Source organism: Haemaphysalis longicornis, unplaced genomic scaffold, assembly GCF_048455015.1.
Source record: "Haemaphysalis longicornis isolate Haplotype H1 unplaced genomic scaffold, Haemaphysalis longicornis Haplotype H1 scaffold_3, whole genome shotgun sequence".
Taxonomy (NCBI): Eukaryota; Metazoa; Arthropoda; class Arachnida; order Ixodida; family Ixodidae; genus Haemaphysalis; species Haemaphysalis longicornis.
Window position 1 is genome coordinate 19,346,803 of NW_027526335.1, and position 24,063 is coordinate 19,370,865.

Sequence of the window (24,063 nt, forward strand, 5' to 3'; positions counted from 1 at the left end):
TTGCAAAAGTTGTTTGCAAAATGGGGTACCTAAGAACTAGAATGTCACGTTAAAAGGCAAAGCGTTCGTAACAAATTTCTAACGATTCTTAATAGGCCTAATCATCATCATCACTGTCGTCGTCGTCGTCAGTCTATTTTATTTTCACTGTAGGATCAATGCCCCACGTGGGTGGGATGTGGAGGCTCTGCGCAGCCCGACCTCCCACTCCCTGCTGGCCATAAATAAAGTCTTTCTCTCTCTCTCTCTCTGCCCCACACTGATTTCCGAATGCTGATATACCCTCTGCTGTCCAAAATCGTTACGCTCCACCTAATTTTCTCATTTCACCTTACCTCTACATCTATCACTAAGCAACGTTTACAACCAATGCGTACTCCCGGTGATGACCTACGGCGTAGAAACTTGGGTGCGTACAAAATCTCCTTACCTTTTGATATGGTTGTTTCACCTTCGGCGGCAGTTTGTAGTCTCCAGGCACATGCGTTGATATCTTATCACAAAGTCTTGGAGTGCCGCACAAGTAGTAAAGTACTCAAAGATCTGTTCTTGAGCTACTTATGCTTCATGACCTTTGTGAGCACAGAAATGCACTTGCGCAGTACACAAGTAGGGTTAAGGAAAATGCAAGCTTGCACATCAAATGCATGAGGTTTGGGAGTTTAGACGCGGTGCGAAGGAATAACATACTATTTCATTTTCAATGCACGAAAACGCCGTAATATATGATCGTTTATTTGGCTGGTTGGTCAGGCCAGAGGCCTTTCAGGTGTGCTTACATTACACCGGTCATTTGTTGTGTTCAACGAAACAGGATCAAACTCGTGAGAAACAGTCTCTACTGGTGGTTGAAACCTCCGCCGAGCACTGTTGCCTTAAAGAAGAAGAGGTCCATAGGCGCAATGGTGGCATTGATGCTCTGTCCCGGATAGAACTTTCCAACGACGGTGTTGTTACGGACGAGGTCGGTGACCAGGTAGCCCGTGGCGCTGTTGAGACCGAGGCTTAGGAGGCTGATGGACGCCTCGACGGGGCCGCCCAGAATCTTGCTGTTGTGCACTAGCACGGCCAGGGACTTCTTCCCGTTGGGCAGCTGCGGGGTCACCCAGCGAGTCCACACGTCCATGTTGTCCGCCTGAAGAGGATAACGAACGCAAAATCTTGAGCTTGGCTGACCGGAGTATTAGGCCCAGGCCCAATATACACATTGCCGAAGCGTACAACTATCACGTGCAGTAAACGATACCTTAAACTGCTACGCGCCATAAAATTTTGGAGCTATAGTCTTATTGCGCTCACACACCAATTGATCCGGTATACGTACAGATATATATGTAAGGATGTTACGCTAAGATGTGTCACAGCAGTTTAACTATTAATCTGCCCAGTTTAATTTTCATGTATGACAGTTTCAGTAATCTTCATGTATGACTACAGTGAGTGTTTCATATTTGTATTTCCTTCAGCGCTCATGCCTATAAAGAGCGGAGCTGTTGTGCTTGGCTGTAATGTGTGGCGCGTAATGCGTTAAAAATAGCAAGAAAATGCCGAGCGCTCATGAGCGCGTGCCTCGCGGCGACCGCCGAGCGTCCCATGCTTGCGCAGTGGTTTTAGCAAAAAAAAAAAAAAAAAAACCTGGCGAATACTTCGAAGACTGTGTCACGTTGCTTAGCAACCAGCAACACCACAGCTGGTGCAAACTTTGCTCCACTGAACCTCGGCGCGACTCAAGGAACACCGCGCATGAGTCGTTCACGCCTTTGGGCATCAGCTGTCGTCAAGCGCTACGCGTGTAATGCTTGGCATGAGGAACATGACGATATCGATGCACGTCACGGTGCAAAGCGACGGCGGGACATGTAAATAAACAATTAAATAAACAATTTCAAACTTGTACAAATGCGTGGTGATGTGTCCTTCCGTGCTCACGTAGAAAAAAATCCTGCTGCTTCGCTATGGTTCAACCATTGCGCGACTTAGTGCAAGCTTCGGCAGTTTTTTTTTCTCAGCATTTTGTTTTGCGCTTTTGGGTTTTTCATGTGCATCTGCGCCCATATGAAATAAGTGATGCGTCATTCGTAAACTTTCGAGAAGAAAGCATCATCTGACGCAGCCACCAAACGGCACCATCCCCTCCTATACGTTTATGGGAGTGAAAGGGGGACTTGCGCATCCCACCCGGAACTCACAATGCACTTTGCAGTAAAGGACATTTCGCTGTATGCGCCATTACATCTGCAGCGCCCATCTGCGCCCTGAAAATGTAAGGCCAGACAAAGCGTTACATTTTATAGTCAGGCCTATCATGAATCATTTTTAGGACTACTTCGAGAATCTGCCCAGGGATTTTAAGTGTTCTCGAAGGCTCGCCCAGAAATTTCTGATGGAAGAAACTACATCTTATATCAAGCTGTTTTAGGCTGATTATGCTTGCGTTTAAAGCGCACAACGACCAGACGTGGCTTTCTTGGAATTGATACGAACTAATGCCGTGAACTCAGCTGCATTCCACCCAGCAATAAGAAACACATTCTAAACACATGTGGAGCTGAACCTTGCCGGGTACTGCTACTGTAAGCTTTGGTAAGAGTTATTCTTAAATAACAAAATGAGAGAAACCGAGAAAAACTCGCGCACAGAGTGCAATGCTCTCATCGTAAGCTTATCGTTGTTATAGTCACCCTCTATAAGTGCATTGTTCGTTGTTAGTTACCTTACAAATGCCAAAGCACGTTACCTTATGAACACGCTTTCCCATCAACCCGAGCGGATCCTGGTTGACGGCGATGATATACTTATTCAGAAGCAGCTCCTTTGACTCTTCCGAAATGTGCCTCAGGTCGTTGGACATGATCAGCGGAGACGACATGACTGCCCAGTAGGCCATGTGCAACCGCTGAAGCTCAATGGTCAGGCCGAAGTTGCCGATGACGAGCTGAGAAGAAAAGTGCCGAATATATCAGGTCTCCGCGACTCAAAAGATGTGCGCGCAACTAAAAGAAGTACTGGTTTACAGTATACCATGTCGGGGTCCGTCCAAGCGCCCGGTCCAGATACGTTGGCCAGGATGTCTTGCAAGGTGGCCTCGAAGTTAACTATTTCGTAGACTGTGTTCCAGGAGTAGTTGATGTCCATGTAATTCCTCCACAAATTGCAGTGCTTAGCTATATCCCTGTAGTTCGGCTGAAAGTAGTAGACAGTGCATGAGCAAGCGAATATAGATGACGTAGGGTTCGCCAAAATCCACTGACGTTGATTGCGCGCCTGGGCTCCGAAGACCAATGTTGCTTCTCAAATTATTGCAAAAAGCGCGAAATCGTATTGTAGTCGTGAAGAACGTTTCCAATTAAAATTCATAAGTGTGACGCTGTTTCCAGCAGCTACTGTTTCTACACAACTTTGTGCTGGAAAAGGTATATAATTCATGTTTAGTATTTTATGTCGAGAATACTGCGCCACGTAGTTATGCGGCGTTGCGCAAATTTAGCGCAAATTTTAGATTTATGAAATCAGTTGAGGCGCTAGGTTGCTGCGATCTTCGACTCTCCGGGTCTCTCTATCTATATGTCTGTGACAAACTTTAGCAGGATGGGTAATGCCCTCCAGATATCCATACATTAGTCTTCGAATTCTTGCCCGTCTAGCAAAAAAAAAAAAAGGGCAAAATAAATAGTTACCTTCAATGCTTTCTAATAAAGAAAGTTGAATAAAAAACCAAAACACGAAATTATACCAGCCTAGATGTTTCTTTTATAATTTCCGAACGACATTCGTCAAGGCGGAACAAAACTGCGCGAAAACATGCTGTGTTATTTTCTTTGGGCTTAAGTTGTAAGTGAACAAACTCCTGCATCGAGATACGCGTCTCCGTGGCTCGCGCTACGATCTCGTGACGCTTTTCTGACTCTGCGCACCTAGAACAGAGCGTCTGTTCGTATTCTGCGGCCACCTCGGAAGAATTCTAACTTTTTGCTGCCATCTCTTGGAGATAGCCATTATTACGTATTCTCATTTGCGACGTTGAACTGAACATGTGTTCAACCGTGCTGCGCTTATGGTTGAGCTCTGTCGAATGGCGGATTCCAGCCAGGGGAACTTTTGTAATAGTCACAGTACGGGGTTCGGCGTCAAAAAAAAGAAAAAAATGCAGGGACTTACAAGAGGGTAATGTCGAATAATTGCTTTAAGCCGTATTGCAATACTTTGAACCCTATTAAAGCCTGCTTCACTACCACACACATGTGTATTGCTAAGAAGACCATTTCAATGCTTAAAATAAGGACAACGTGCCGCCAACGCGCAGCAACCTAGGATAACCAGCAGGATGACTTGGCAGCGGAATAGCGGGAGGCTAGCTCAGGGGCTAGTTTTATCGCTTTAATAATAGCTCACTTTTTCCGTAGGCTGTCGCATGTGCTATTCAGTCAGTGAGAAGTAACTGGCGCCCTTGCATTCACAGCATAAATCCGTTGGCTGCACCGACGCAAACTATTGAACAGAAATTATAACTAAATCACGGCTTACCTCTCTCGATAGTGAAGCAGCCTGTCCGGTAATGGTTCCTGGGCGAACTTAGTGTTTTACACGCGGGTTGAACAAAAGTTGCCAGATACACTTATTTTACATTTACATTTACGTTACTTTTGTCTTCATAAGCGCAGTACTTCGCTAATACCGTTTCACGATTCGTGATCTCTGAAGTCATCTTCATTTTCTGAGCTGCTAAACAATTGCTTCACGGCACAGTAATCTACCGACACAGGTCATCTTTTTTCACACTTCAGTATCCCTTTAACACGAACGCAACAAAAGATAGATGGCACTGTCCGCTTTATAATTACAGTGTTCCTGAAAAATAGCAATAATACGGCCAACCCTGCTAGAGATATTCGAATTAGAGAAATGAGCCTTACTATAATTCCAACCGTCATCTGGTAGAGAGGCCATTCACACGAGTAGACCATATCCCTTCCGGCAGCTCGAAGAGCCTGGCCCATCTCAGGGTACACTGTTTGGGAGAAATATACGCGATTTTTTGAGAGGCGCAGCACCTTAGGGGCTCGGGCTGTCGGCGTCTCCCGACGTCGTCGTCTCATGACGGCACGCCAAATCAAGTTGTTAAACGATGGTCAAAAACGAACTGTATAATGTATAAAACCGGTTTAAAATAACTAGCACTATTTTAAAAAATTGAATAAAATCAGGATTTAATTGCATTGATAACAAATTTGTTACATTCCACCTCGAAATTGGTTTCAAACGCCAGGTTTTATTCTGTAACGCGCACTTCTTAGCATGCTGTGGCGAGTGCACGGTGAAAGAACACCGTGGGCGAGTGACACGAAGACAACCTATGGCCATGTCTGTCTCATTTAATTGCTTAAATCCGGTTCAACGCAAGAGAGGGCGCCACCGCCTCAGCAAGCACGCGATTACTACTCCCACCGGCGCTTCTCCGGCGCTCAATTTACGCCCGCCGTGTGGCCAGAGAGAGACACAATCTTTGAATACGTGCACTGCATGCTTCGAACCTCCCCAGGTTTCACGTTAGGGGAGATGGCCCGGGATTTTTTTCTGTGGATACAGGCAGAATCTGAACGTGGGTGCATCGATGTCCCGTCCTTCGGACTGCGCCAACATAAGGCTTGCAGGTTATGAGATTCTTCTGAGACACTTGGCAGCCATATTAGTGAGACGTCGTCTGAAATCCACCTCATAGTTACACTAAAATAATTAATGCCACAGCGCAAACGTTACATTTGTTACTCATTTTGTGCGGTAGCAGTTAACGGCACTGATGCTAAAGAGAATGCGAAATTGAGACCGTTGCCTTCGCTCGTCTCGTTCTTCAGGTGTGAATGGCCGTTGTACGGGAGAGCGGGTACGCAGCACATGGACATTTGTGCGCGGCGACTTTCCTGCGAGCCGCGTGCACGCGTGTGCATGTGCGTGCGTGTGCGTGTGCGTGGATATCTCTATGCGCATGTGTATATGTATGCATTGCATTGCCCATAATTCCTCAAAAATACGCTATTTATGATGCGCTTTACTTTATATGAACTAAAAACTTGCACTTTCTGTTTTTTTTTTTTTTTTTGTTGTCAAGTAGGAAAATACTTGTTTGTATAAAACTTTGCGTAGTCTAGATTCTACGTCAAAACTGTTGCATATTACAAAACCGTACCGGACAAAATAAAAGGGGGGGGGGGGGTCTTGGGCTCCGGCAAGCTGCAAATGTGCAGCTTTTCCCTTTTCCTCCCTCTCTCTCTCTAAATAAAGATTTTATCTGATTTTATTTGATTTCGTTCTATCACTGCCCCGAGAATGAAGTAGGCTGGCTTTACTAGGACTGGTGCCCGTTAAAACGTGACCATGAGGAACACAAACAAAAATAAAGCCCACGGCGTACGCACATTCATCAAACTTTGCAGGGTCCGAGTTGCAACCGTCCACCTTGACGTAATCGACACCCCAGTCAGCAAATGTCTGCGCATCGGTTGTGTAGTACCCGTAGCTTCCCGGGAAGCCCCCGCAAGTTTTTGAGCCGATGTCCGTGTAGATGCCGAACTTCAGGCCTTTCTGGTGAACCTTTACGAAGTAAAGAAAGCAGAATAGCGCGATAACAAGTGGATATACGTCAATTTAATCAACACATTTAACGTCTGGTTCAAGCGTTCAAAGAGACGAGCCATCGCCTCGAGGTTTATTACGCATTTGAATGGCAGTTGAATTCGAGTATTAAGTAAAAAAAAGTATTACTCAAAGATTCATTGGTGCATCTTCAAGATTGCTTGAGCGTCACGTCTCTCTCCTTAGCGAGCTTGAAGCTCGACCCAAGCGCACGCCTTGCCACGGCTTCAGAAGTGTGCAACGCGGCGTTTCTCTGCCGTCTGTCGCACACCGTGCCAACAGTGCTTGGCGCTCTAACGTCCTCAGTGGCCACGGTTGGTCCTTTCTGCAGCTGACTGCACGTCGCTCCTTTAGTTGCCCACCGCCGTCGGCCTGCGTCATTTCCATTTCTTCCCCATTGCCGCCCGCACTGGCTGCTTAGTCGATTTTAAACGCATGCAAGAGATAGCGGGAGTCGCCCGACCCGTCGAGGCAATGGCAGCTGGCGCTCCGCGCTTCGACTTGTCTCCATAACAAGGTGGCCAGCGTCCCGAAGGCTCTCCTCGCGTTATCTCATCTCTGTTGCTCTCGGCTCCTCTATCGCTCCATCTGGTCACAGAGCGACATGAAAACAAAGAAAGCTCCATGAAAATTTGCCGAGATGCCGAGATCTATGGATCGCGTAATGAAAACGGAACAGGTAGGAACGTCGTAGGCACATAGCAGGTACGTAGGTACAGGGGCTGTCAAAAGTAACCGGAACTGCAGGGTCTCGTAAATTTGAAGGAATTTCTTCTTCAAAAAACCGCCTGGCTCCTTTGGTGTGCGTTTAAAGGAGTATTCCTTAAAATAAAAAAGCCTCCTGTAAACCGGTAATGGCTGTCATAAAGCCAGCAAGACAAATATTTCGCGAAATTCCCAAATCCTTGTTATAATTACTTATGGCGGCACCTGTACACAGGAACTTCGAGCAACAGAAAATCTGCCGTTGGCTGAGATAAAGCTCACGACCAATAATTAGCGGAAAGCGCATGCCGGGCGATCGATTTTACCAGCGGACAGGTTTAACGCACACGTTTTCGAGTCCTCTGTTGATCGACAGATCAATAGCAAAGAAGAAGGTGATAGCGTTATCTGTCGACTATCTTTCAAAACCATTTCTACCTCGGCATGAAGTTCAAGCACGCTGAGAGATAGAGTGGTTGAATGCGCCGTGTAATCGACGCCAAGATCAACGTCATAGCGCAAAACTAAGAATTATGAGCAAGAATTACTAGTCAGAAAGTTATATTGATCCCACAAACTCAAGCTTGAGACCTTCCTACTCGCATTCGTATTTACCGTATTCGTATTCGTATATCGTCTTTACAGGGAACAAACACGTGTTAAGGACATATTAGTAGAGATTAAGAAAAAGAAATGGACGTGGGCAGGGCATGTAATGCGAAGGCAAGATAACCGTTGGTCATTAGGGGTACAGAGTGGATCTCTAGAGAAGGCAAGCGTGGCAGAGGGCGGCAGAAAGTTAGATGGGCAGATGAGATCAAGAAGTTTGCGGGGATAAATCGGTCGCAGTTGGCACGGTACCGGGGTATTGGAGATTAATGGGAGAAGCCTTTGCCCTGCAGTGGGCGTAGATGGGCTGGTGGTGGTGGTGGTGGTGGTGGTGGTGGTGATGATGATGATGATGATGATGATGATAACTACACGGCTTGTTTATATTATATTTTCTAAAAAGATGTGCCCTCAGTTTCTCGAAAGTTTGTTGCATACCGGCCGCAAACACAAATTACTTGAGATTGCAGTAACATGTTTCGGTAATCAAACACAATGACGGCTGCCGCGGCGTAGTGGCAACCCTTTCAAAACTTCTCAGCACTTGAGGGAAGAGGGCCCATTGCGTTGCCAATTGCGTTTTCTTGCGCCCTTCATGTTTACCGTGACGATTTCCTAAGAGGATTTTTCCTTTTCTTAATACAACGTGTACCAGTTTCAAAACTATCCAGAAATCGAATACTTGATATCGTTCGCGCAAAGCCGCTGTGTCACATTTAATGCGCGTAAAAGATCACTTCGAGTGAGTGGCATGAATACGTTGTCCGGATTAGTGCCGATACTTTCGTCAGACCTGGTCGGCGAGCCTCTGTATTCCTCCAGGAAAGCGATCTTGGTCGGCGACGAGCTTTCCGTCGTGGTCCCTCGTCTTGTTGCTCCAGCAGTCGTCGATGATCAGGTACTCGTAGCCTGCGTCACGGTATCCGTCCTCCACCATCCGGTCCGCCATTTGTAAGAGCAGTTCAGAGCTGCAACAGCCGGACACTGTGAGTTTGGTTAAGCTTCACCCGCATCTTATAATAACGGGACGAGCATACTTCACATAGACCTGTCGCTTAGCGGTAATTCGAACTTCTCGGGGTCACAAGTCTTGTATGAAGTATATTAAGGGCAAATTAATCAAAAAATATTTATTGTAGTATAATCCGAAGAGTGCATGATAGTACAGATGATATTCCCGGAAAAGTTAAGCTCTCAATTTCTTCGCTTGGAAACACTGTAATTGGCCACGGACATGGCGCAGCTGGTGTTCTTGAGCCCGCACGTCGCAGAAAAAAAAAAAAAAAAAACAATCACCGGCGTGCGTCGTCTGCCCCGTCTCAAGCCGATTCTCAACGGTGGTGTCGACAGAGATGTTATTAATCGCACTCACATTGGAGTCGAGGCGTTCGGTGGGGTAGAGTTTGGAACATCCAACGCACAACATGAGCTTTGCACGGACCAGTACCGCCGTCCCGTGGACCCCGGCGTAACCACTGACGGCACACTCACATGGTTGCCTGCATGCGTGCCTTGCCACTGAATACCAACTATTACACTATAAAATCTCCATTTTTTTGTACAAGAGAGCAGTTATCTCCAATATCAAGCGTTGAAGAGAGCCAATGAAATATAAACATGTTTATTAGATCCATGATTTACAGGTGCTCCCTCGTGAAGTAGGAGTCTCTATTGACCATAGCTCTCCCAATAGATTATAAGTTAGACTACACTCAATTCTTGTTTTTGAAAACCCCTGCAAATCGAAGAGCCGCTTGTTACACCTTCACTGCGGGTGTAAACTTCCGCAGGCGAGCAATGTCCTTCCTCAAAGTCCTCAGATCCTGGGGCTGTGATGGTAGAGTGAACAGCTCTAAGATGTGCCACAGTGAAGTAGCCGGCACAGGCACCGACGAACAAGTTTATTTCTATTGGTAAGAAATAATGTATAGGCGAGTAAAACCACGGCTATCCGTACGCATTGACAGTGCGACCAAAGTGAGCCGTAGATGCGCGCAGAAGCTCATCTAACGTGGACAGGTAATAATATTGTGGCGATCAAACGCGGACTCATCCAATCTTGTCCCGTCATCTAATTTCTTTTTTCCAGTAGTGCCACGGCGGTGTGCTTAGGCAGGATGCTCATATGGTGTGAATGGAGAATACCTTTCAAGTTTCGCGATTTCATTGGTCTCAGTGTGAGCAACGCACACCCGTTTTGGGTCTCTATACATACCTACAGACACAAACATCTCAGCTAGTCTTGGGTAGTCGAAGCGATGCTTCAACAGTGTACTAATAATAACAAATTCCTAAATTAAGATTCGATGTACCCGCCTTAGATCCCTCCCACTAGCCTTCCACCCCCCCCCCCCCCCAAACAAAAAATCACCGCAATTGGCAATTATGCTTCCTGCATCGCACAGTCATATTCTTCGGAACGATGCAGAGTCATGCCAACTTTTTAAAATCCTCTCGAGTAACGTTAGGTTGTAGTGTCCTGCTTTTCAAAATATACGCAAACAGCCCTCATATACGACGCAGCCTTCGAATTCAACGGTGGCAAACACTCATGAAAGCCCCACTTGCCGCCTATACGAGTGCAAGCTTGGTGGTCGTACTTCAGTGCCACTGATAGCAAGCAGAAACGTAGGAGATTGCGTTTATCAGTGCACGCGGAATTCTCGATTTTGGCCATTCCATGTATGTTTTAAGTGTCCATTTTTAGCGAGCGCTGAATGGATGAAGGCAGACGACCCGGATGTGCGGCAGCATATGGAAGGCAGGGTGTCGGTCTCTGTGGATGTCCTTGGTCAGAGACCTCGCTAGCGTAACCACGTCAGGGTTGAAACGGGCGTGAAAATGATATTTCTAAAATGTACAAACTCGGAATTCCACCCAGGAGTGGAATTCTCCATTCTGTACACTACAAAAACGCTCATTTCACGTTAATTTCAAACGTAACGTAGTCGCACTTGAGTCGCACTTGAGACGTAACCAATAGCATATAGAGAGGCCGAAGCCCCGCCTTCAATGTGCCGCGGCACATCCAGGTCGTCTGCTTTCAGCCCTCGCTAGAAATAAAGACTTTGATCCAAACATGAAATGGCCAAAAACGAGAATTACACTTCTGTTTTGCGAGTGGCGGGAGCTAGCAGCACTCGGGAAATCAAATGCAAGCTAATGTGAAGCCCCCCGGTTCTTAAACAGGTCGCTCTTAAACAGGCTCTTAAACAGGCCGCTAGCTCTATTTTGAGGTTCTTACTCCTTGAACATGCTGCATACCAAAAGATTTGCAGAAATTCATAGACTTGTCTACTAATGCGCCGCATTCTTATGCCGCTTGTCTCGAGTGAGTTCTTTATAGCCAAATATTGCTACGAGTTGCGCAAGACGTATTATTTTACTCTAAATTTTATTTTATTTTGTTTTTGTTTTCTTTTTTCACCAATGATGTAAATTTATACCTTTATAGTGATGAAGTGCCTTTAGTTTGCTAAAAACAGTGCACTCGTGATAATTCAAACTCCAAGAGACCCGAGGATTTCGTTTGAATTATCACAAGTTTGATTTATCAGTAGTTCTCATAAATATGACTCGGGAAACATACCAACTTGTGTCGTAATGAAACATACGTATATGTTTAATAATACAATATTCACACGCAATATTGAAGTGCTATTCACGCTTTGAAAGAAAAATCGCTAATGATGGAAATTTATACCATTACGGCGATGCAGTGCCTTAACTTCGCTGATTATGTTTTTTTTTTTCCGAAGATTGAAGTCGTGCAGCAGAGTTGATCCGTTTACGCTATTTTTACTCGTGTTTTTAACGTTCTTTTGCAGAATTTTCACGTTTATTTTTCGGTTTTGGTGGGAGCGGGATAAGATGCGTATTTTTTTATTTTGTCAGGTCATTTTTGCTAAGAGAATTCTTTCTATTTTTCGTATTCTCTTGGTTTTTCAAAATTCTGTCCGACCATGCAATGATCTCCACTTGCGCTATTATGACGATTAAAGGTAGAACTTCCACCAAATCTACATTTTAGCGGAAATTTAGGGCGTTACACGGTCCCTTCAGGGGGGGGAGAGGGGGTACTTGGCAAAGAATGCTACGCATTAATAATAGTTTGTAAACATGATGTCCTACGCCCGACAGCAACTGCCTGTAAGCTCGTTCGACATGCGGGGACGGTGCTCGGAGCAAGAGCGCGCTCCGTGGACGTCTTACGTGAGGCAGTTTTCTCGGCGGCCCAGGGCGCACTCGTTGCACATGAAGCGGCTCCAGGAGAGCCAGCCCATGGGAGGGGTCAGGGCCAGGCCATTGTCCAGGCAGGCAACTCGCGTCGCCAGCAGAGAAACGACGGCCCACAGGGCGGCCAGAGGGGCCGCTACGCTTCGCCGCATCGAAGAAGGCTTGAACTACGCTGGAGCTTCCGCGTGCAGCGCCGGGTTTGCCGTTTCGCTGATCTAGTAAGCTGCGCTCGCATTATCGGAGGGCGCCGACAAGTACGGGGCGTCCACGCGCTGCAACTCGATTCCAGACTGCTATCGGAGCGCTAGGAATCATACGACTTAGTTATCACCAGCTTCTTGCTATCAAGACATCAGCAATGAAAAAAGGGCGGATAAAAACACATCCGGCCAGAATAGGCGCTCAGATTATCCTAGGATTGCGACAGCGCTGCTGATGTCCTTTGTTCATTGTTAACTGGAACACTTTGGGAAAAGACTGCTCGGTGTACGAAAAATCGGCGATCGCAGAAGCCCACACGCACACACACGTGTATGTATGTATGTATGTATGTATGTACGTATGTGTTCATGTAGTCTGTGTATGTGCGTACGTACGTATGTATGTATGTACGTACGTAGGTATGTATGTTGATTGATTGATTGCGGGGTTTAACGCGCCGACGCAACGCAGGCGATGGGCGTGCTGTCGTGGAGGGCTCCGGATTAATTTTTGACCACCTGGGGATCTTTAACGTGCGCCGAAATCTCGTACATACGGGCGTTTTTGTTTTTCGCCTCCATCAGAAAAGCGGCCGCCGCTGCCGGGAATCGAGCCCGCGACCTCGTGCTCAGCAGCGCAACGCCTTAGCCACTGAGCCACCGCGGCGGGTCGTACGTATGTATGTATGTATGTATGTATGTATGTATGTATGTATGTATGTATGTATGTATGTATGTATGTATGTATGTATGTATGTATGTATGTATGTATGTATGTATGTATGCATGTATGTATGTATGTATGTATGTATGTATGTATGTATGTATGTATGTATGTATGTACGTATGTGTTCATGTATGTATGCATGCATGTATGTGTATGTATGTATGTAGGTACGTACGTATGTATGTATGTATGTAGGTACGTACGTATGTATGTATGTATGTAGATATGTACGTTTGTTTGTATGTGCGTATGCATGCATGTATGCATGCGTGTATGCATAATATTGCATGCCTGAGTGCGTGCATATATTTGCTTGAATATGTATCCTAACGCCCATAACCTGTCTTTGGGTTCTGTGTGCTAGTTGACTGATTCCGGGAAAGAATATATAAACCAGAATGTTTCATTGCGCGCTGTGATGCTGCCCCACTTAAAGCCGCGGTTGGCCTGCACGCACGTCACGACTCCTTGTCCCCACCAGGGGCAGCCAGCAATATGTATACACATGATCGTGATTACACCTACTTCACTCAACGAATTATATAAGCATGATTCTGATCCTCTCGGTAACCCAGAACGATTATAGTTAGTTTTCCCAAAATTTATTGTCGTAAAGTAAAAATGACTAATATTAGTGTGTACTGCGTGTACGTATAGTTACTCTATTAAGTGCCTTCCACAAACAGGTGTGCAATCTTTGTCGGTTGTTACGCTCCTCTGTACCATGCGCTGCCGACTTCAGCGACACACGACCTTATTCACGCTGCCTCTACAGCTAAGTATCATCTTCCCAATTAAAAAAATGGAAATTAACGTTACTTTTTTTCCTTTTTCATCCCTTCCCGCAAGGGCGACCATAACAGCCCGTGGCAGACGATCTGTTAATTCACTTGCGCAACAAAAAGTGGCATCGTGATGCATTTCTCGTGCGGGACAGTTTCGCGCATGCGGACATATTTCTTTGACAAGTGGCACAAATAATACCGCTACCCATTGACACACGCCATCTTCAGGTTCGAATTTAATTCATTTTCTTTCTAATTCCTGGCGGTAAAGCATACACCATGTGAATAACGATGACGCTATGCGTTAATGATGTAACGCGAACTCGGATACTCTGTTTTCCACAATGTTCCTCTATTCCCGTTCGTAGTCCTGATTTGTTTTTTTGCGAAGATCTTCTGCCATGAAGGAAATTCGGTGTTAACGACCATTACCTGGCTATGGCACATTGGAATTTAAAAAAAAATAAGAATAAGAAACACGAATAAGATGAAAACCAAAGAAGCGTTCAAAAAGTCTGAGAGAAAAAACTGCCAAAAGCTCCCGTCAGAAACCTTATCGCCAAATTCTGTAGTTTCAGTTTCAGTCTCCTAATTGATTTCCAGATAAAAGCAAGGAAGAAAATATAAAAAGAAATCTGCAGAAATTCGGAGAATTGTCATCTAATACGTAGCATTCTTGTGTCGCCTGTCTACAGCGTTAGCTCTTTACAGCAAAATATGGCTATGAGTAGCGAAAGATGTTGGATAATTTTATTCCCTTTAACTTTTCTTTTGTTTCTTTTCAATAATTGTTTAAATTCATACTATTATAGTGATGAAGTGCCTTTACGGCGCTAATTATCTTTTTTTTCTTTCAAAGATGCAAGTCGTACTGCAGAGTTGGTTCGTTTACGCTTTTTTATATATATTTCGAACGTTATTTTGCGAACATTTTTGTTTAGTCTTCTGTTTTTTTTTTTTTGAGAGGTTTAGAAGATGCATATTTTTTTCAATTTCTCAGATCGTCTTTCTGAAAATTTTAGTTTTCTAAAACGCTATAGATTTACCTTATAATAACGATTAAATGTGTTACTTGCGCGAAATCTGCACTTTTGTGTATATGCAGGGCATTACACGGTCCCGGCTGGGGGGGCACTCGCCCAAAAATGCTACGCATTAAAAAAAAAAACCTTTCCCATCTTGCAGCAGAATATTTTGTAACGGAACGCGCTGTGAAGTATGGGCTGTATTTACAGAGTCTAGTGCAAGGGCGCTACGGAGCTCTGAGCAACTTGCAGCATCCGTAGTACGACAGCAATTTACGACAGCAGAAACCACAGGGTCCCGCTTCTCTCGGCCTCCTGTGTTTTATTTTGGAGAAACCTCTGTGTAGGATGCGTACGAGACCCAGAAAAACGCGAGATGAGGTGATGTGCACATTGGTGAAGAAGCAGCACTCAGGCACACGCACGCGTCGTATTCAATACGACATTCAATATTCAATACGTTGCGTGGAGCAACGTCGCCTTCGTCTTGGGTTGCAGACGCGAGTTCTTTCCTTAGCGTCAGACACCATCGCGCATCAATTCCGCGAGAGTAGTCGGAAAACATGGCGGCCCCCACCGTGTAGGAAAGGCTTCAGCGGGAGAAACAGCTTGTGTACTTGTATCGGTCCAGTCACGCCGTACCCGAGGAGAGAGCTGTGAGAGAGAGGACCCGCCGACGGAAGTTTGCGTGCGAGAGAGCGCGAGCGGCTCCGAGGAGCGGTGTGGAGAGCAGGAGACGGGGGAGGGAGCAGCTAACAGGTGTTGGGTTCCCGCGTGCAGCGGCAACGTTGGCGACGCTCGTAGTACGCCCAACCGTGTGCGATCGTGGGAGCTAGCGAGTGTTGTGTTGTTTTGGCACACATTTGCTCTCTAACGCTGGTGGTGGTGGAAACGCCGAGTGCCTTTGTTGCTTGCGCACGACGTTCCCACAGCGGCGAGGGCTTCGTCGTCGTCGGAGTGTTTGTTGCCCCCATCCGGAGCCGCCGCCTCGGCCAGCGTCGCATGGCACTCCTCGCAGCAGCGGCGGCGGCCGCCAGCAGCGCCAGGCCACCCGTCCAGCGCCGCCGCAGATGCCCCCGTTGCGACGACCATGGCCTGAAACGTTGAGCAGCGACTGGTGAGTTCCGCGGTTCCGAAACGAGTGAACTCCGAGGCATCGCTGCTTCCCCACCGGCAAGTGAACGCGGCGCTACTTGTGGCAACGGCTTTGCGTTAAACGCATAGTCGAGTTCTACGTTTCGTTGAGATAAACGGTGTCGTGCTTAGCATGCTGGAAAAAGAGACCTTTCAGGGTCAATGTTTCCACAAAAGTGACTTTCTCAGCTGACTTGGAAGACTTTTAGCGCATCCACCCTCGTTTCAAAGGCCTTTCGAAGCACAGGAGGTGTGCGACGCGCCGTCGGCCACAGCGTGCTACGCACGAACGGCGCGGAGGCCCTTCACTTAGCTCGCACCTGCCGAGTGCTGGCGTCGTTTTTTTTTAAAAAGGCTTCGCGGCTTCGACACACAGGGGCGGGCTCTTCGCCGCACTCTGTGTGCCGAAGCACGATTCATGACTTCCGCCGCTATTAGCTGCGGCTGATGCTGACATAACTCTCATCCATCAAGACGGCGCGAAAAGGCGAGACAGCTGGACGTCGCTCTCGGTCTGACGCGCTTGCTTCGCTGAGCGGACCAAATAAAAACGAGTTGGCGGAGTAATTACAGTCTTATACACATGCGTAAGCCGGCGAGCTTAACGCCAGATAATCCTGCGTATTCCCAAGAGTTAGTGGACTTCTGTAAGGGCAGGATTAGGTCGCGACTACCATGCGTTCAGCCGTGTTCTTGCGATGAGCGAAGAGTGGCAACGAGTGAGCGCTAACGCAACGCCACCCCTTTAGCTAGGCCTGCTGGCTTTTCCATCTTTCGTGCTGCCGTATCGATTCATTAATTCATTGATTACTTTCACTGTTCACATTTCCGTTCACTTGTTTTCTTACTTGAAGGGAGTACTTCGTGCATCGCACGTTAGATGCTGCGGCAAGCAGGCATTGCTAATTTTGGGGTGTTCTCCAACCGCTCATTAGTATGTAGCGCAGATGCGCGTATGTGGAGACCTGCTTGGGGAGGGCGCACCAATCCGCTTACGATAACCCAGAGCACGCCGTACGAAGCAAACGGGTTGCGGGGGCAGCGCAGCGGGCGGCCCAGGTTTGGCACGGCCATAAAAAGCTGAGACACGACGACCGGCCTTCTTCTTCTTGCCTGGTACAACTGGGGCGCGCTGGACACACTGGGATTCAAACGGCAGCTGCGACTTCCTGGTGCCGCGCGCGCTGGAAACGCTGGGGGGAAGAAGCGAAGAAAGACTTCCTTGTGGCCGTGACCGGACGGGGTCGCTGGGCTGGACCGACCATTGTTCCATGTTTGCGAACGGGAGCTGCGCGCTTCGCTTCTTGTTGTGCATACGGGGCAGCTGCCTTGGTTGGGGCTTTTGCGTGGGCACAGAGAATAAGGAAAAATAAAGTCGATAGGCCGTACAGGCGCACGCACATTTGTCTGCACGAAGTCGTGAGCATTGTTGCTGACATAAGTCTGTGTATAAAAGGAGCCGGCAATGCAATGCTGAGCTTCTTACACTTTACCTGTGAGTATTTCCGCTTGAAAAAAATGCAAGCATAGTTGTTTTTTTCCTTTGAGGAGACAGCTGCCTACTTCTTTCGAATAATTTTGTTTGGATTATAATCGGCATAACGCAATTTATGAAGAACCTTTTATTTATTTTATTTTATTTTTCATTTCACGTATACCCGAGTTAACATATTTCTCTTGCAGAAAGGCAGCCAAGAAATGCGAGTTATCATGCAGGAATTTTCGCCGAAAGTTTGCCTATCATTGGTGCAGAGAAACCTGCGCGGTTTTTCACTCTTGATTTCTGCAGCCGCCTGGCGAATAGAGCGAACTTTGTGACGTACGGCCTCAATTACGGTTGCCTTATATCTAGTGAAGAATAGGCATTGGCTGTTCTTCGGGAAATTGGAGGGGTCATTTCAATCCAGTGGCGCCAGATAACCTGTTATAAAATGGCGTCTGCCTGTTCGAAACCGTACAGACTCTTAATACAGGCTTCCTAATACTACAAGATCCGGCAAACTAGCCATTGGACTGAATTGCAGCGACAGCTTCATTATACGGGTTCGAATCCAAGCGTGTGTCTGTCACTATGTGACACTGGGTATGCGCGGCGGAGCACATATCTGGAACACAAAATGTTTTTACCACTTCGCACGTTTTGGTGATGGAACCCTGGCCCATGTAAAGCCAGAATCTGAAGCAGATATGATTATACCCACTAGGACACCAGTATTCAGTGATAAGTTATAACTGCCGGCTTTGAATTGAAAAGTCCTGTGACCAGGAGGCAGTAATTATAACTCGTAGCTTTTTGACACGACTGGAGACACCAACACAAAAATACAAACCGATACTGCTCCAGAAGCATGCCGACTCACACGTGGCACATATGATTGGTATCCGCACTTGTGCTGATTAAGCGTGGCACGTCCAATGGCTTATCCATCCCCCTTTCTCACCCCAAGATCAACAGGCACTTTCAGGATCAAAAGTTTACAAGACAGGATTTCGACTTTCAACGTTAATTTCTCTGATCTCTGGGGTCTCACCACCCAACTTACATTCGTAAGCGAACCATCACAGTTAGGGGTATCATCACCCTAAGCGCAGCAGGAACTTAGCCCCGAGAGAGGAGAGAGATTCACACTAAAAGGCGAAATCGTGTTTTGTAAACTTTTGACTCCGGGTGTACACGTTTGGCTTCCTTTTTTTTTTTTTTCGTTACAAAGCAGTGGGCGGAGCTGCTGATTACTCCGACCTCTCACACCAGCGACAATTGGTGTAGAGGGCACGGATGGCCAGCACGGGCCAAACCATCCCGGACTAAGGAAGCCTCCCACCGGGCGGGTGCCCTAAAATCGGCACCTCGACTCAAATAAACTTTATTAATCATCATTTCGTTACAAAGCGACAACTTTAGGGCTCAGTGCGTGAAATATTAACCGTCCTTCGGGAATCATCACGCCCAAAATCGAACCCGCGTTTTCGCGTTGGTGGCTCGGCGGCCCTGTTGTTGCCTCGGTCTACAGAGGCCACAAGAAGGCATTTTGCGAGTCAGGTCAAGTAAGCGAGGAACGCTTCCGTCTGCAATCGCATATCCCATGATTTCCCTTCAATATAAATGTGAGCATGAACCTCTATCGGGTGAGGGCCCCTCTACTGTCTTCCAACTGGTTGCTCCAATCCTGCGCTGTCCTAGTCCATTCCTCTCCACCGAATGTCCTTATCTCATCCATCCGTCTAGCTATCGGTGTTGGCCCACTTGTCGTCCCGTCTCTCGGTAGCCGCTCCATTATCCCGCTGGTCCACCGCTTATCAGCTCTCCGCATTCTACGTGGCCAGCACAACTGCACACCTTTCTCTCAATTTGAGCTGAGACACTGCCCACCAGAGCCCGCTCCCGAATCGAAGATGCTCGCTTTTTCCACCTAAGTGTTACTTCTTTCCATGGCTCATTGGGCAGACGTAAGTTTTGAACCGACCGTGTTGTTTTACCACTGCCAAAGGCAAAGGAAGCCTGGGCCTGATAACCCCAATGGCACGTATTGGCTGCCGCCTAATTTGCAAGAGGCGTGGAGTGGCATGACACGCAGCACACCTTGCCTTGCCGCAAGCCATTCTTTCCGTGCTAAAGCGTATACTGTAATGCAATATATCATTGCGTATTCACATTGCTCAAAAGATACAGAAAGATATGTTTGTTCATTAATTTCGCTGCGTTTTACCCATTTTCGCGGCTCTCATTCCGAAACCTGATTTTTTTTTTTTACTATTTCATTTCATGCCGCTTCAAAGTGGCGCAGTGCGTACATAGGAACGCGTCGCGCACCTCTTGGTTTTGTTAAAGCAGCGTAAAAAAAGGGCTTTTTTTAGATCAAAACCCAAGGGAGGGCACGACATCCTAGTCCGAAGAATGGCGCACTCTTCTGAACCTGTTCCGGAGTAATGAAGACTCCGGAGTAATTAAATGGGCTCATACAATAGGTACCCTTCCCGTACGACCAAGGTTCAACGGGTAAAAAATACATTCAGATTCTATGTTTCGATTTCAAATAAAAAAGCAATGTAAAAAAAAGTAATTAGACCAAAAGACAATTAGACCAGACACGAGATAATTAAACCGGAAAATAGCTCAATATAAACACACTAGACAATTACACAAGGTTTTATTATTGTTGAATATGACCGTTAATAACGATTACCATTATTTCGAGAACTTTTACCGTTTCTGTATTTTTTATTAGGTCAGGTTTCCTTCCTGCGAGATTATTTCTGTAGACGGTAAATAGTTTTGAGCCCTGTAAGTAGTGGTCGAAGCTGTCTGATAGTTGGTCACGTTTACATTTGTTGTTGTATGTAATGGCAAACCTTTGAAAGGAAAACGGAACTCTACTGTGCCCAGTTATAACCTATCTAGAACGACGTCGCCATAACGTGGCCTATAAAGTTGGCTCACACAAACTCAGCTCATTTAGGAGCGAGACAGGAAAATACCGCGTTTTCTGAAAAGTAAGCAGCTGTTTTTTTTTTTCTTTTATGCCTGCAGCAGACGCTTATGTGGATTCTCTAAGGTTCGGCGATGTGAGCGAGAGATCAAACGACGAAAGAAAACAAAGTTCCGGCCACATTTCATTTTTATCGAACGGTCTGTAAACATTTAGACGCGGGAACAATGGGGTCGATCAACTCGTGTGAGCGGGATGTATGCGGCATATTTTTTGTGCACGTGTTGTGTTATCACCGGGCTTTCTCCGCCTATTTGCCGGACTATTAAGCGCTCTCGTCGAACTTTCTCGATGCAGGCTTCATTCGCATTCTAACAGTGGATGAGAAGCCTTGCGGCCTTTTTACTCTAGGTGTGTTCAGGCTTATTTATCGGGCTTTGAACTATTCAAACAAACTGTTATACAATAGATTGTAAAAGCGCCTGTGGTTCCGTCCGATCGCACCACTTCAGTGCCGCCCGTGCAGCCAACACACAGATTACTGTTTTTAGTATTCCCATATTATATCACTGCTGCCGTCGTGCGGCGCGAAATTTGAGTTTTCCTTTATTAATTATGCTTTTCGTGCTAAAAACCATCTTCTCATTTTTTGTTAAAAAACAGTCTTTTTGTTTAAAAGGAAAACTCACCTCCATGGCTGATATAGAGATGAGTGCGTGAAGAAAACGTAATTTTTTCGAATGAAGCTTGTATTTTTCCGTTACAGCTTCTTTATGTCAAGCTTTGTGCAAGCAGGCGCTGCATTCGCGCAGGGGACACTCGCAGAAGGTGCGCAGCCCCGGGGAGCCATGGTGCCGTACAGCCGCGCCGCGGGAGGAGCGGCTGCAGAGCCCGCCCCTACGAGCTGGCCGACCGTGCTGGCCAGCGGCTGGCTCTTCTTCTTCGCCCACGCGCTGTTCCGCTCGTACGGCGTGCTCTACCTGCACCTGGTGCGCACCGAGGGCTACACCAGGGCGGCCGCCGCACTGCCCATCGCCCTCATCACGGCCGCGTCGGGAGTGTCCTGTGAGTACCTCAACAGCACGATCCGCAGTAGGGACAACTAGAGTGAACTAGAATTTTAGTTCACTCTAGGACAACCGTCGCCTATTTGGGGTGTGCCGCTTTGAGTCCCGGATGTTTCTGGAGTGTTTCTGAGATATGTGTGAAAAGGAGGGAGGGGGTCAGAACATTGTTACCCTCCCCTCCTCATCCCCTTTCACATCTTTGGCGTATACATGGCACCTACCGATGCGGGGATGCATCCACTGTTTTATTTCGATCGCAATCGGTACCGCTCTTGGCCCGAAATTCGAAAAAAAAAAGATTGAAAACAAAGCAGAGCGAGTGCAGGATGAGGCTCGTTCTCCATATTGATCGTATAATGGGAGAAAGGTAAGGAGATGTCGGTGGGAAACTATAAAGCAAATAGGATCAATATTTATACATGGAGAAATTCTCTATTTTCTGGAGATCCATGTACTCTATGTAGGAAGCGAAATTGCGTACGGAGAACCAATGACAGCTGTACAGAAGTATGAGGAGGAGTTTTTTCTTTGTTTAATTCTGAGGTATTCCTCGCTTCCGTTAGAAGAAAGCGCGAATTCATGAATTGAATACACATACCTTATTGATGCGAGTAATTGTTCCTTACATCCACCATCGTTTTAAAAGTAAAAGCCAATATCATTTCGCGGAGAGAGAAAGTGAGTAAGTGCGGTTAACAAAGGCCTGTTTAGGGGCTAGTTGGTGCCATTGCGCACCATCGTTTGGTTTTGTCTTTTTCGGCCTCCCTGTCCCTCGTCCAAATATTCAGCGCACCTTAATATTGAATTCTAGAGCAAATGCGATAAGAAGAATGGGAAAAGAAACCAAATGCGTGTAATCCTAGCAACCATTTGACTCTGTAAAGGCGTATGACCAGCGAAGCTTTCGGCACGTGTGCACGACACAGAGATGACACAATTTCGAACAAAGGTACGAACACATTTATTGAGAAATAATTACGACGAGTAAGTGAAACTTGGCGTCGCCTTAACGGCCAACTTTCATAATTTTTGCTGGGAAAGTTTTGATAAAACAATCGTTACAGCCCTCCTTTTTTTTTGTAATTCTGATTGAGGTTTAACGCGCTGACGCTACGCAGGCAATGAGACGCGCCATAGTGGAGGGCGGATTAGTTGTGACCGCCTGGGGATCTGTAACGTGCGCCGAAATCCCAAACACACGGGCGTTATCGTTTTTCGTCTCCATCGGAAATGCGGCCGCCGCGGCCGGGAATCAAACCCGCGTCCTTGAGCTCAGAAACCACTACATAGCCCACACCCTGCATCCCCGTTTGTGCCGCTTCTGCGGGGCATTTGGAACACTTTTTCATATGGTCGGCGGCTGTACACAAAGCCCACTTGACCCGCCCAATCCCTTCCACAATTATGAGCTTTGGGAGAGCGCTTTGGCCAGCTCTTCCCTCGACGTCCAGCGCAAGTTGGTGGAGAGGGCAGAAAACGCGGCCCGTGCCAATGGACTCCTGGAATGAGGAGGCCACCCTAAAGACTCTTTACTAAAAAACAATAAATATGTTTAGTCTCTCTCTCTCTCTCAGCAGCACAACGCCTTGGCCACTGAGCCACCGCGGCGGGTAGCCGTTTTTCGTAACCGTACTTTTCCCATAGCTGCCCGTGTTACAGACGGGAGCTCTGTAACGCTTACACCTTCGCTGCGTACTATCTTATGATGACAACTAAATAAAGCGAGGAGCAACCATAGAGTCGTCATAGCATAAAGTTTATTATGATTATTTGAGAAGGTTTTGATAGAACAAAAGTTACAGCCGCTTTCTGATGAGTATTTGCGATAAAGTTTGCTTTGCCGCGCGATTGCTCGCACACATGACAAATGCACGGCAACCCTAGCCATTAAACGCTTCGCTTTAAAACAGCGAATGACTAGGGGGGGGGGGGGGGGGGGGTGTAGAAGTAATACGTTGAGTGGAATTACAAAATGACCCTCGTTTGCGTTATTGTTGGCAACGTGGTTCCTCATTTGTAGGACATTTTTATTGTGTAGGGAATTTCGTTACATGACCTGCTGGCACGGAAAAGTTTACGGAGGTTGTTGTATGATGTGGTATGGCGTTCGTTATAAATACATGCGGAAAGCATTTCCGCCATTTTGGTTCGGAAATTTTATTGCGAAAATGTTTAGCCTCATACGCACATGGAGTAGAACACCCAGATCTAACGTGCGTCATTCTGGGAACCCCAATACCACGTCCTTTATTGTGTCTTTGGATGGCATCGGAACAGGTTATTTTGGTGCCTATAATGGAGGCGCAATAAATTCTTGAACGCCAATACGCACTAGAAAGAGGACTCTATAAAGCAGTATAGAACGGGCCTGACCATGTTGTTTTAGGCGGCACACAAGAACGAAGACGCCCACGAAAGGACCTATGATCCCACAACGAACTTTAGGGGTATCCCCTTTCATCCCTCCCTACTTACCTCCTTCCCCCCAAAGGGCTTCGTGCCTCCTTTATGATAAAGC

At 46.7% G+C, this 24,063-nt stretch overlaps 2 protein-coding genes across 4 annotated transcripts in view; one reads left to right on the plus strand and one right to left on the minus strand.

Annotated features, from left to right (window-relative positions):
- Positions 1 to 715: 715 nt before the first annotated feature.
- On the minus strand, positions 716 to 12,471 carry LOC144174074 (alpha-galactosidase A-like). Of its 2 annotated transcripts, none has more exons than XM_077702502.1 (7): positions 12,157 to 12,471; positions 8,738 to 8,912; positions 6,414 to 6,588; positions 4,914 to 5,008; positions 3,022 to 3,183; positions 2,738 to 2,935; positions 716 to 1,135 (listed from the first exon to the last, which is right to left on the minus strand). In XM_077702502.1, exons 1-7 carry the CDS (start codon positions 12,330 to 12,332, stop codon positions 839 to 841), a joined length of 1,278 nt encoding a protein of 425 aa, XP_077558628.1. In that variant the 5' UTR covers positions 12,333 to 12,471; the 3' UTR covers positions 716 to 838. The 2 variants fall into 2 exon arrangements, with proteins under 2 accessions (XP_077558628.1, XP_077558629.1); XM_077702503.1 differs by having other exon boundaries at positions 8,738 to 8,928; positions 12,157 to 12,295.
- A 3,174-nt stretch (positions 12,472 to 15,645) lies between these two features.
- LOC144174077 (uncharacterized) overlaps positions 15,646 to 24,063 on the plus strand; it is a 41,305-nt gene continuing 32,887 nt past the window's right edge. For both annotated transcript variants that reach the window (XM_077702507.1, XM_077702508.1), the window contains exons 1-2: positions 15,646 to 16,034; positions 21,291 to 21,543. In XM_077702507.1, the coding sequence (XP_077558633.1) occupies positions 21,327 to 21,543 (217 nt within the window). In that variant the 5' untranslated portion in view covers positions 15,646 to 16,034; positions 21,291 to 21,326. The remainder of the gene's footprint in view (positions 16,035 to 21,290; positions 21,544 to 24,063) is intronic.